Source organism: Tachysurus vachellii, chromosome 4 (assembly GCF_030014155.1).
Source record: "Tachysurus vachellii isolate PV-2020 chromosome 4, HZAU_Pvac_v1, whole genome shotgun sequence".
In the NCBI taxonomy this organism is placed as follows: Eukaryota; Metazoa; Chordata; class Actinopteri; order Siluriformes; family Bagridae; genus Tachysurus; species Tachysurus vachellii.
The window spans coordinates 4,498,058-4,511,978 of record NC_083463.1 but is presented as its reverse complement, the minus strand read 5'-3'; the positions used below and the strand labels follow the sequence as shown (position 1 = coordinate 4,511,978).

Here is a 13,921-nt window from a genome sequence, read left to right as displayed (position 1 = left end):
ATAAACAAGAAACCATCAGGGGGCAACAAGAGCAGGTCAAAAACTAAGCTAATGTTGTCAGCTCTGGTTAATAACGAACCATTTCTTTAACTGGATCTTAAATGTACTATACGTGTTCAGGTATCTGATGTTTATAGGGATAAGGTTCTACTCAGTAGTAGCTCGAACAGAAAAAGCAGTTTGACCAAATACACTTTTCCTAAAGGGAATGATACAATATCCCCTCACTGCACCTCTGGTTCTACTATGATCAGCTGTTCAGATGTTGACAAACTGATGGAGGGGAGGGGATGATAAACCATGAATAATTTTATAAACTTCAATTCAATTCAATTCAAGTTTATTTGTATAGCACTTTTTACAAGTGACATTGTCTCAAAGCAGCTTTAAGAACATAAACATAGAACAAAAGGTTAATATAAAGAATAATATAAAGATTAATAGAATGCAAAATTCAAGATTCATATTAGATAGATTTAGTTCACAATGTGTATGAATGTATCCCCAATGAGCAAGTCTGAGGTGACTTTAAACAAGAATAGATTTGAGAATTTTACCATGTTTTCCCAGCTGAGTAATCTATATTTTTGTAATATTGGACAATAATGAGAAATGTTTGATTTCCTATCCAGAATTTTTACAGTTCGTTTGTAAAGTGATTGAAGAGGCTTCAGAGATGTAACACTAGCCTGTGACCAAACGGGCAAACAGTAAGAGATATGTGAAAAAATCATAGAGTGCATTGATTTGATAGACATTTGATGGCGAATGTGTCTAAAGTTACTGAGGTCGAATGTGATTATATTACAGACCTTTTTTACATGCGATTTAAAAGACAATCCCCAAATATTTGTACTCTGACACAATCTGTAGCCTTTCCCCTGACACAAAGACATCTGGTTCAACACTGAACTTATTGTTAGACTTGGTGAAATGCATTGCTACTGTTTTTGATGTATTCAACTGCAGGCAAGAATGTTTCAACCAATCTGTGATATTAACCATAGAGTTAGTGATTTTTGCAGCTACCTGAGAAATATTCCTACAATGAACATAGACTACAGTGTCAGAGAGTGTCAGCATACATCTGGACAGACACACACAGAAACATCTGCACAGACAGACAGTAGGTCATTTATAAAGTGAGAACAACAAAGGTCCTAAAATTGATCCTTGAGGAAGACCGGTAGATAGACTGAGAGCCGCTGATTTAAATGACTAGACTCTGACATGTTGGGAACTGCATAATTTTGTCACCAAGACTTTATGATTGACAGTGTCGAAAGCCTTCTTAAGATCCAGGAACACAGCTCCAACCACCACACCTCAATCCAACAAGGCTCTAATATTTTCAGCAAAGAAGCAAGTAGCAGTTTCGGTTGAATAATTGGCTCTATAGCCAAACTGCATAGGGTGGAGAGCATAGGGTGTGGTATTTAGATAGTTAATAATTTGAATGAGGGTCTCCACGTTTGAAAATGGGAACAATAACAGCTGATTTCCACATACTGGGGAACATATTTTGTGAAATTGATAAATTGATAATTTTGGTAATGGGGCGTGTGACTGTTGCACTAAGCTCCTTGAGCATCACTGTATCCATACCAAAAATATCTTTACAACTAGACGGTCTAAGTGATTTAATGATCTGTGATACCTCTGATTCTGTGATGGTTATTAAACTGAAAACGGATTGACTTGTGTCTATTGGAAAAGCGTATGTGTTAAACAACTGTAAAGGTGTTAAACAACTCTTATGTGTAAAACAACTGTAAAACAATAAAATAGTGATTGAATGCCTCTGCTATAACCAAAATAAATGTAACCATTTCTTCTTTTGAATTTCATGCCGTTTCAGTTACCTCTCCAATCATCCTTGTCATCATTTTCATCTACTGTCCTCCTGGTGCACTAGGAGACTTCCTGGAAGAAATGGACACACTGCTCAGTGCATTCCCTTCCAAGAGCATCCCTCTGACAGTGCTTAGTGATTTAATCCTCCCCTCTGACAAGCTTCAGTCTTTTTCCCTCCTGACTCTTCTGGACTCCTTCCCCCTGACGTTCAACAGCAACACTCCTAACACACAAGGATGAAATTTGTCTGTCCAGTCATAAGCTCCCCTCTATCTCCCGTTCTTCTGCAGCTTCTGGAAGTCTTTCATTTCTTCCTGATCCTGACTCCTTCTTGACTTCCAATTCTGCTCCTTTGCTTCTGGATGTGTTGTGCAGCAATTGAAGAGAACTAAGATTAGCAGAGAGAAAGTGGAAGAAATCACTCAATGCAGATCTTGCCTCTTACTGTACAGTCCTGGCCAAGTTCTCTGCAGACTGAATGAAAAGCAAGAAGCTCCACAAAATCTTTTCTTCACTACTCAACCCCCTAGCACCCCCTGCTTCATCTGCCCTGTCTACTGAAGACTTTGCTTTCTTTTACATTGAGAAAATCTTCCAGACCTTCACTTCTGCCCTGACTGTACCTACATTTTACAGCCAGGATTATCCTACTCCTTCATTGTCATATCTCTCAACTATAGCAGCAGAAGCAGCTTTACAACTCATCCAGTCTTGCAATCCTAACAACTGCATTCCTAGAATCTACATGCTGCTAGATGAGACAAGCTGTCATCTTTCCTCATCCTCCTACAATCAACCGCAAGATCTCTTGTCCACCCTCAGGAGTCTTGGGATCAGCAGATCAGCATGGGAATGGATTCTGTAGGAATTGCTTCCTACCTGGAAGGTCACCCATATCAGGTAACATGGAGGGGAGTGATGTCTGCTCCACACAGACTCTCCACTAGTGTCCCACAGGGCTCAGTACTTGATCCTCTCTTTTTCTCCCAGTATACTCACTCTCTTGGTCAAGTTACATGCTATGCTGGTGATAATCAACTTATCTTCTCCTTTCCTCCCTCAGATACCATGGCCTCTGCTTGAATCTAAGCATGTCTGTCAGACATATCATTGTGGAAGAAAGCTCATCAGTTGAAACTCAATCCCAGCAAAACTGAACTGCTAATCATCCCAGGTGATTCATGCCCAGGTCAATATCCTGTAATATCCCTGCAAAATGATCTCCTCTTTGGTTACAGCTTGCATCCTTGGGGTAACCATTGACAACCAACTGTCTTTTCCTCGCATGTTGCTAATGTGACATGCTAATGGCGCTTTCTTCTCTAAAACATCACAAGGATTCTGTACACACAGGCTGCACAGGTACTTCTTCAGTCTCTTGTAATTTTAACAATGGACTACTGCAACTCACTGCTGGCAGGTCTACCTATAAATGCAATTCCTTCTCTGTAAATGATCCAAAATGCAGCTGCACTACTTGTTTTCAGCCTGCCTAAATTCTGCATGCATCAGATTAAAAATGCTGATGCTTCCCTACAAAGCCAAAAATGATCCAGCTCCTTCTTACGTCAAATCTGTTTTCACTGCTTGCACTGTACCTTGCTTCCTCAGATCTACCAGCACTGCTCGGCTGGTCCCACCATCTCTCAGGATAAGTGGTAGGTATACAGCAAGACTATGAGATGTTTTGGCCCTGAGGTCGTGGAATGAACTTCCCCTAGAGGTCCGAGCAGCTCGACACTGGCTATTTTCAAACAATGTGTGAAGACATATGTCTTCTTGAAATACATGACTTAGCAACTACACATCTTTGTTGTTTGTGTATATTTATAAAAAAACATTGAATGTTGCTCTGAATAAGGGTATCTGCAAAATGCCATAAATGTATTATATCTAGCACTTTTTATGATATGAAATATCACTCCCCTGTTTGTTGAATTTTGTAAGTCTGTAACCTGGTGAGCGAGTGTTAATGTATTCATCGAAAGAGACTTAAAATCACTTTTTCACGTTGCTTTGGATTAAGGCGTCTGTCAAATGCCATAAATGTTAATGTAAATATTTCATAACAGAGCAATTATGTACACAAATATTCTTCTTTAGATGTTTCCAGAAAGTTTTTGCTAGAAAACTGAAGAATAGCAGTTATTTGCACAGAGGTCTGTGAGAGCGGTAGTCAAGCACTGAGACATGCTTCAGAGACATGTAGGTAACTAAGCTTTGGAGCAGTTGTTCTGGTCAGAAGGGATTGTGGGCATTTGAGCAGCTGAATCACAGATGTTTGTGGGTAACTCTGTCTTTACATAAGCAGCGTGATTATCAGAGGAAATTGTGGGTAGTTGAGCAGTAACGTAAACTGTGGACACTTCAGCGTTTGAGGCAGAAAGTTGTCTGGTGTCTTTAATCTCCTCATATTCATGAACATCAAGAGAAACCTGAGAGCAAAGAGGAACAGAAACAAAAATATAAATGTTTTCTATTTTTGAAAGACGGTAAGTTTTGGTACTGAGCACACACATGCAAGTTGAAGACAATTACCCCTTGGTCATTTCCTGAATTTTGGAAAGTTGTGCCTGCTGGAAAATAAACAGACACATAATCAGTATTAATTACTGATAATTCATTCATCATTCATCCATCTTCTACCGCTTATCCGAACTACCTCGGGTCACGGGGAGCCTGTGCCTATCTCAGGCGTCATCGGGCATCAAGGCAGGATTCACCCTGGACGGAGTGCCAACCCATCGCAGGGCGCACACACACACACACTCTCATTCACTCACGCAATCACACACTAGGGACAATTTTCCAGAGATGCCAATCAACCTACCATGCATGTCTTTGGACCGGGGGAGGAAACCGGAGTACCCGGAGGAAACCCCCGAGGCACGGGGAGAACATGCAAACTCCACACACACAAGGTGGAGGCGGGAATCGAACCCCGACCCTGGAGGTATGAGGCGAACGTGCTAACCACTAAGCCACCGTGCCCCCCTAATTACTGATAATATTAGACGTAATTAATCGAAACACCACCGTACTGTGATTTAATAACCAACAAGAATCAAAACAAGTAGTGAAAAACAAGCAGAAACATTTTAAGTGTAAAAAACAAAAACTGACAATAACCTGGTTGTGTGCACTCTTTTATAATGGATCAAGTGACTGTTCAAAATTAACCCATCACATTCAAATTCCTGTTTAAAAGTAATGGTGGAAGCAATGGTAATGGTGCGGCTCATTCTTCCCTTTCCGGGTTGGTGTCCATCGGGTCCATAGCGCTTCTGGGGCACCCACAATTTTGTACCCCATCTAGACTATTTATCTATGTCTCTCAAGTTTCTGTTGTGAGCTGTCGTGCCCTTCATGGTTCGCTTCTTTCCCTTGACCTCTGGTTTGTTTTCAGTTTTGTTCCTTCTGCCACACTGGCTGTTCGCCTCTCAGACTTTTTGGAAACTTTCGTGGATTTCGCTGTGGATTACCCCCTATTTCCCTTGAATTACCTATTGTTACATGGATTATTGGCATCCTGCTCTGTGAGTTTTTTCCCTTTTTTGGATGACTTTTCTCAGTGGGATTTGCATTATCTCTAAACTGTGAGCCTGTTTCTCTGTTGGTTTATTAGTTGCTCCGTTTACAAACTCTTAACTGCTTTTTCTGTTTCCTGCTCTGCTGCCAGTCTACAAACTGTTCTATTTATTATTCTCAGCATTTTGGACTCTAAATTTCAAGCAAGCTGTTGTTATTCCTTTTGCTTATTTAATGACTCTCATTTCATTGTTATTTTGCTAATCCTCAGCCAGCTGATTTTCATGGTGTGTTTTCTTAGTTATGTATTTTAATTCCCTTGTCAGTTATGTTGCATGGCATTGCGTGTGAATGTTTATGTTCTTACTTTTGGACCTATGTTTAGTTTCTGATTTATGTTGGATTCAAGTCACCTGCTTTTTGCCACCGTAGTTGATTTGAACTCTAGGGCCTTTTCTGTTTGTCTTAAATCTGGACTTGCCACTTGTGCTGGCTCTTGCCTAAGACTTGGTCTCTCAGCTGTATATTAAAGTGCCTACTGAATTTTTCTGGCATCCTTGCACTTTGGTCCCTCCTTTCCAATCCCTGACAGTGAGTGTGTGTGCAGGAGTGTGTGTGTGTTTAATTAAAAGGCTGAAAATGAAAGTAAATTAAAGCTCTTTGGTAGCATTTGACCTTGTCTGCCTCCCACATCCTCATTAAAACCCTCACCCACTCAGGGACATTGCAGTAAATATTACACAGCTGTCATAAATAAAAATTATAATACAGTAATTAACCCCCAAATATCAACTTTCTTTTGTGGGATTTTCTTGATTTCATCAGACTACTGAAGCCATGGTCCTCGAAGTGCTTACAAAGCATGTCCTGGATCTAAAGGTATCGATCCAGAGATGGGTATTAAAAAATTTCTTGCCACTCATCATCAAGGGTCAGGCTGGAGTGAGCGCATCATGACTGTGCATCTGCATCCAGGTTCCTTTGCCCCGGCTTGTACTTCAAGCTGAAGTTATAGGTGGATAATTCTGACAACCAATGGTGACCTGTACCATCCAGCTTTGCTTATTTATATAAGTCATTGGATTGTTGTCAGTTCTGATCTCAAAATCAACCCTCAAAAAATTCTCTCTGATAGGGAAAGACTGGGCCTGAAGAGCAGTAAATCCACATGTAACACATATGGCTTTTGGGTGTCTGCAAAAACCAACACTGGTGCCCACTCACACTAGTCACTCCATCTGTCTTGGGTTCACCCGTGTATTCGAGGTCTTCCTCTGGCAGACAACTGGCAGACAACCTTGCAAAAGCTCATTCAGAGGTTGACACAGTGTTGAAAACCCCTTTACAAAACAGTTTTCTGAAGCTCCTGCAGATGTTTATGCACATCTTCTAAATCAGCTTGGGCTATGCGGAGAGGTCTCTCTCGGAAAGGCTGTGAGTCCATCAGCTGAATCTCATGCTTTGCATTTTGTGCACAGCCAACCTCCCTTCATGACAAGAAAAAACCTCTCTCCGCTGCATCATTTTCTCACATAAGCACCATTTTGCCTCTTCGGGCATAGGAGAGGTGCCAAAATCAAAAGAAGAGGGAGAAAACACATTGTTATCCCCCAAGATGCACATGGACAGGATCGGTGGTACTCCATCTACAGGGTATATACTGTACTGTATGAGCAAGGGGACTACCTCTCTTTACCTGCACTTCCCTAGAAGAGATGTTCCTCACTGTCACCCTAATTCGTTTAGTAGGCACATCAGACACTGGATGAACTTCGGGCCTGATCTCAAGTGCCAAAGTAGCAAAACCAGCTAGCGTATTAACAGCCTGGTACACATGCACCAAAGATTCATCCAGCTTGCCCAGAAACTTTACCAACCCTGGCAAAGAAGTACCTGCCCAGACTGCAAGACAACAGGCTTACTATCAACAAACCATACAGTACCATGCTTATCCACCTCATTCTGCAAGACACCAGTGTGTTTAATGGTTTCAAAAGCCTTTCTCATTACAGGATGAATGGTTAGAACTCTAAATTAACATCTGATTTAGGAGGCTATGCACCCAGAGAAACAGCCCTCTCATCTCCCATAGACTTTCCCTTTTGCTGTAACAACGGCAGCAACTTAACCTTGAAACCATCCTTGTCAGAGGCAGGACTCCCAGTCAGTAGCTGGCTCGCTAGATGAACAGGCCAGGGCCCTACTTCACCTGCAATGTCTACCTCTGGGGTAGAGAACTAGGGTCTAGCTCCACACCAGTTTCCACTAGGATAAATTAGTGCTTACCTGTCTTCTCACACTGACCAAGTTTCCAGGTCTGACCCAGAACTTTAACTGAATCAAGCACATGACTCACAGTCAATACTAACATCCAGTAGCGCTCTGCTAAGTTTAACACCATGTGACAAAACCACACTTATTTTATAACTACTTGTTTTAAGTACTATGGGAAAAAAATCCCAGGATTGCCTCCAAAAATGTAACCCCTTTTTCACAGGTGGATGTCACCTGAAACCTAGACAACCATGGCCCACAACTAGCACAACCTGATTAGTTACTTAGAGATAACATATTATATGTATAGCAGTGGGGCAACGGGATCCTGTTTTCTCAGTGGTGGGATAGTGAACTGGCAGATCTCTGTTTACCGATGTAGATTTACAATACAAAATGGGAAATAGTATTTAAGGTGACTAAACAATCTGATAGAATTTTGTAGTGTGGTGCCTCCACTGCTGATTACAACACTTACTTTGAAACTAGTACATATTGTATATATCCAGAACATGAAAATGCAATAACAGTAAGTTACCACTTCACCCAGGTTATAATGAAATAGAACATAAGAATTAATTAATTATTTCCTGCAATACTTAGGCTGCAGCTTTAAAAACAAATTCTCAGAAATACTGTATAACCTCTGAGCAGTGAACATAGCATTTTTAAGGCCTTTAAATAAAGTAAAAGGGCAAACAGTGCTCTTTATGTCAGTAAAACAACAAACTCACCAGAACTCAAAGTGCTTGTTGTTGCGGCCCGTTGGTGCACTTTATACAACCAAGCTGAAGAGTTAGGACAATAACATTGACGACGTAGCTTCCCACTACTTAAGATCCTCTGATTCACAAAAAGTCCGTCCACAACAGCCGAGGTGTCTGTTTCCATTGTCCCAATGTCCCATTGGTAACTTTTGTATACCCATTGTATACACATTTGAAAGCGCAGTTATCCAGTGAAGCTCCAGCTCGCCAAACGTGGCTCACAAACCGTGTTTGGGGCGATGCACTAGCTCGTGTAGTTAAGTGTTGTTAGCATTAGCTGAAATGGATAAAACCATGCCCTCTTCACCAGTGAGGCTGGTTCCTTGATGTGCTCGGCCTGCTCCACTCAGTCTATAGTGTAAGAAAATGGGATTCCACGGGACCAACTGAGCACAAAAAGTCTGAACAATCCCACCTACAAAGGGTCAAAACTCCTTCCGTTGTTCAGTTTCTTTTCATGCTTGCCTCTTCTCTCGCACTTCTCTCTCTCTTTCATCACCTTTGTGGGCTTTTCTGACCCTTGACCACACTCACTGGCAGATGCACATCCAAAACGACTTATGAAAACAGATAACCTTGACTGGACAACATACACATAGCCCCATATCATACCAGACACCCTAAAATGTAAAGCATCCAGGTACATTTTACTAATTGGGCATAAGATTTTTATGCAAACAAAAAGATGTTTGAGGCAAAAATCAGACAACTTCTCATCCAAAGACCACTATACCCACAGTGAAGCATGGTGGTGGTAGCATCACGCAATAGAGCTACTTCTCTTCAACTGAGAATCACGCTATAATCAGGATAGAGGGAGTCATCCAAGTCCAAAGAAATGGCTACAGGAGAAGAAAATTTATTATATTTTGAAATAGTATAATCAGAGTTCAGATCTAAATCCTATTTTTTAAAACCTGTTAAAAACTTTGACAGGAACTGTGCATACATCAGCTCACTATAAAATGAACAAAAAATAAATGATGTATTTAGTTGGTGACTCACCAAAAAGTCTGAGTGTTCTATTATGAGCAAAATGTGCATTAATAAAGTGTTAGATACTTGTTGTACTTGTTTATGGAACCAGGTTTCAGTAAGTGTTTTTTTACTAAAATGTTTTTGTTTTTCACTTTTTTTGGATTACTATTTTAATCCACACACAAACACACACAGACTGTACCCTAATGTTTACTACAGATCGGAATATTTCTTTAGAGAAAAAAAAACAGTTAAACAGAATAGGTGGAGATTAAATCGAGAATCATTTGTTAATTCATGAATTCATCTTTGATTAACTTCTTTAGATTGTAATGCATCGGAAACATCTTCCCATTTATCATTTATCATGTGTGTAGTTTGAGTGTGAGAACCTTGCATCTTGTGTCTGTTTTGTACAGTCAGAATGAGGATAATGATTCCAATCAGAAGCAGCAGCAGAATTACAGAGACAGTGATCACAGTGGAAGCTGAAAATCCTGGAAGAGAAACAAAAAGACAGTCACTTTAACTTACATGCTGATCATTTTTAAGGGATTAGATTCATCAAAGTCGTGTAGTTAGACTATGTGCATCTGAGCAGAATCACCTGCTGGATGAGAAGATGGAGGAAAGTCAGCTGAAAAGCGACCAAAGTTTGTTAAGGTCAAACAAATTTAATTCAGTGTGTCTCCATGTCTCTACAAACTCACCAGTAACTGTCAGGTTGATCCGTGTGAAATAAACTTTGTATCCATGATCAGATCTCCAAGGTACTTCAGCTCCACACCAGTATTCACCAGAGTCCTGCTCAGTTACATCTCTAATACTCACACTGATGATTTGTTTTTCTCTGTCATCATACAGGGATATTTTCCCAGTTTTTACATATTTTGTACTTTCTTTAACAGATGTATTATAAGAACAAGCAGCAGTTTGCAGCCACCTGCAGACAAACTTGGGGTCACTCCTGAGGGATTCTGGGTATTTACAGCTGACAGTCAAATCCTCTCCTGCATGAACAGTCTTACTGATGGACTTCCCATAAGACAGATCTGCATATCCAAAACCATTCAGATCAGTTTATATGTAATAAAGCTGTACCATCATGATCAATAACATGCAATGCAGTAAAAAAGGACAAAAACCATAAGGTCTGCTCTTATAGGAAAATAAACAATAGAAGGTTGGCATGGTGCAAAGCAGAGTTTCTGTTTTCAACCCTATGTTGATTCTTTTCCAGCATTTTCCAGCATCAAACTGTCACAAAAAAACAAAAAATGACACTGGAGATACCCGAAATAATCATCTCCTCTCAGAACACTTATCAATATATATATATATATATATATATATATATATATATATATATATATATATATATATATATATATATATATATATAATATTCTTATAGCCTGTTCTTTTTAAACCGAGATAAGGACTGTGTGAATGAGTAAACCAGTAAATGAATTACTATAGAAATGAAAGTGTATTACAGGGAGGACATTAATATAAACATGTGATTAGTCAGTGCTGTTTTTATTTTTATGCTTTGCAGCCTGGAAAAAACCCTTTCCATAAAAATCTTTATATTTCATACTACATTAGAATGTGAATTAGGTGTGAATTATAATTAGATCTTTAATGAACACACTGAACAATACTGCTTGCAGGACAATCGGAATCAAAATGTACGACTTAAGCTAAAAGACAAAAAAAAATGCAGCTCATAAACATACAATCGAATGACGATAACTTGCAAAGAGAAGTTTAGAAGAAACTGAGGATTCACAGGAAACAGGTGAGTTTAATACACAGGTGCAGATATTGGCTTGGACTTTTAATTTTGAATTATAATTAGGAATCAAAGTTAAAATGCATTGGTTGGTGTCTCAGCCATGTAGAAAGAAAATACAGATTAAATTATGATTTCACTATTTAAAGTCCTGAAAGAACTTGTAGAGAAAAAAACGGATGGAAATGTTATTTAAAAATAGCATTATTACTTGGTATTTTGTATGTCTGCTAATGACACTAGATATGTTTGAAGATAAACAGAAGGCAGTGGTGGGAGACTTACTTGTCTTTACCCTCAGTTTCACCGGTGTGTTAATGTCATTCCCTGAAGTTATATTAACTCCACAGTGGTACGTCCCAGCATCCTTTACATTGAGCTCTCTGATCATCACCCAGAACTCTGATGAATTGGTGTCATCAAACAGTGAGAATCTTCCTGAATTTACCCACTGGTTTTTATCTCCTGTCTTTATTTTTTCAGAACAGGCTGACATTGAACCCTTACAGAAATATTTTTGGTTATCTGTGTATTCTGTATCATACTTGCACTTAATAAGAACTCCTCCTCCTGAATATCCTGTTACTTTCTTTGATGCTCCTCCATCTAACAAAACACCAAAATCCTTCTAAGTGAAACCTTCCTTCATGAAACACTGCTGCTGGTAGTGAGGATTATTTTGAAGTGCATTTCTTTACCTGAGATGAGACAGAGGGTGAAGATGAGGAGGATCTTCATCCTGAGTTCACTCTCACAGATCTCTACACCAACTCTGCTTTAGAAAGACAATAAATCTCCTGTTCTGTGCCTGTTCTGAATGTGCTGTGTCTTATTCTGTGTCTTAAATAGAAATAATGCTGTTCCCATTTCCCCTTCTGTTTGTGTTAGAAAGGGCTGTACAGGAAGTGTGTGTGAAATATGTGTAAATTACATCAGTGTAATGCAGATGTGTAAACAGTCATATGTGTACAAGTGTTTGACATTGTGATTAGAATTCACCATGAAGGAATAAAAATGTTCATAATGAGAGATCAGGACTTTGTCTGTCTTCCCTTCTGTCTGCCGGTGAACACTAAATATATAACACGACGACACTTTCTGTATCTTTAGCGATATATGTAGGTCTGCAAAGAACTTCTGTAATTGGTTGTAGATAAGGGCATCTGCTAATGACTGTAAATTGTTCATAAGGGACCAGATTCTTCACAGTCATGTAGTTGATCTACAGTACATCTGGACAGATAGGGTCAGACAATGATGATGAAGTTTGTGTTGTTATCATGGTTGTAACTCTAACATGCAGAATGTGAAACATTTAGTTAGATAATAAATTAAATTAACTGATCAAATATATGTCTTACTGTATGCAGCACAGATGCAACAAAATGCAGTATACACTTTGTTTGTGTGGAACTTCAGATAAATCACAGGAAGATCACTGCTAAAAAATACACATACAAATGCAAATACACATGATTTTGAGTCTGTGTTTGAAAAGAAAGACAACATAATGTAAAAAAAATATTAAAGTTAAAATTCTGTGTCTCTGCATGTCTGTCTAAAATCAGTAACTTTAAGGTTGATCTATGTGAAATAAACCTTGTATCTAGAATCAGATGTCCAGGCTGCAGTAGATACATACTATACAGCTTCAGGGCCATCAGTTCAGGTTTCAGTCTGTGTGGAGTTGTACATGTTCTCCAAGAGTGTGACTACTGTAGGTTTCCTCTGTGTTTTTTGGTTTTCCTCCAATCTATAGAAAAACGCTGGTGGCTGTATTGTTATGCAAAATTGCCCCTAGGTTTGAATTGCCCTGCATTGTGCACAGCCTTTCTGGGATAGGCTCTGTATCCATGTGATGATGACCAAAGTGCTTACTGTGATTCCCAGCACACAAGTTATACTACTTAACACATGTGGATGTGATTTTCACTGTAGTCGTTTGACAGTCAACCATTCTTCATTCATAGAAAAATCTGCACATGATTCACACATAACCACAAATCTAACATATGAGAAACATATAATGAGTAATATGTTCCTGTCATCTTCAACATAGTGAACATCCTGTCAAATAACTGGAACAAGATTCTTACGACATAAGAAACCAAGATTAACTTGTACCAAACTGTCTTTATGTGTGTCTTACCCAAAAACTGAAGCAATGTTCCATTTCCCCTTTTAGCTGTATAAGAAAGTTTTATGTGAAATGTGTGGACTACTAGTGCAATTCACATACTTTCACATAATATACTGTACATATGAAATGCACTTCTGGTCACTCACTATCTCTCTCTCTCTCTCTCTCTCACACACACACACACACACACACACAGACACACACTCACTCATACTCACACATACTCTCTCACACACACTCACATACAGTTTTGCACATTCATTCAATTGTTCCTCTGCACACCACATTTCTATTCCTCATCCAACTGCTGCTATAACTCAAATAGTGAAACTTGTGTATTATATAAACACACACTGAAGTATTACCAAAGTCACTGCACCCATTTACAAAGACATTTTATAGCACTTCATGCTTTCTTCTGCTGACCAGCTATTTAAAGATGCTAATTTCATTATCCAGCAGGATTTGGCACCTGTCCAAACTGCCAAGCACAAAAAGTTGGTTAAATGACCATGGTGTTGGTGTGCTTGACTGGCCAACAAACTCAAAAGACCTGAACCCCATAGAGAATCTATTGTCAAGAGG

At 39.3% G+C, this 13,921-nt stretch overlaps 1 protein-coding gene across 1 annotated transcript; it reads right to left on the bottom strand.

Annotated features, from left to right (window-relative positions):
* Window positions 1–323: 323 nt before the first annotated feature.
* On the bottom strand, window positions 324–11,954 carry LOC132844243 (CMRF35-like molecule 8). The gene is made up of 6 exons (XM_060867478.1): window positions 11,895–11,954; window positions 11,482–11,802; window positions 10,112–10,453; window positions 9,794–9,898; window positions 4,393–4,430; window positions 324–4,289 (listed from the first exon to the last, which is right to left on the bottom strand). Exons 1-6 carry the CDS (start codon window positions 11,932–11,934, stop codon window positions 4,068–4,070), a joined length of 1,068 nt encoding a protein of 355 aa, XP_060723461.1. The 5' UTR covers window positions 11,935–11,954; the 3' UTR covers window positions 324–4,067.
* Between the last annotated feature and the right edge of the window lie 1,967 nt (window positions 11,955–13,921).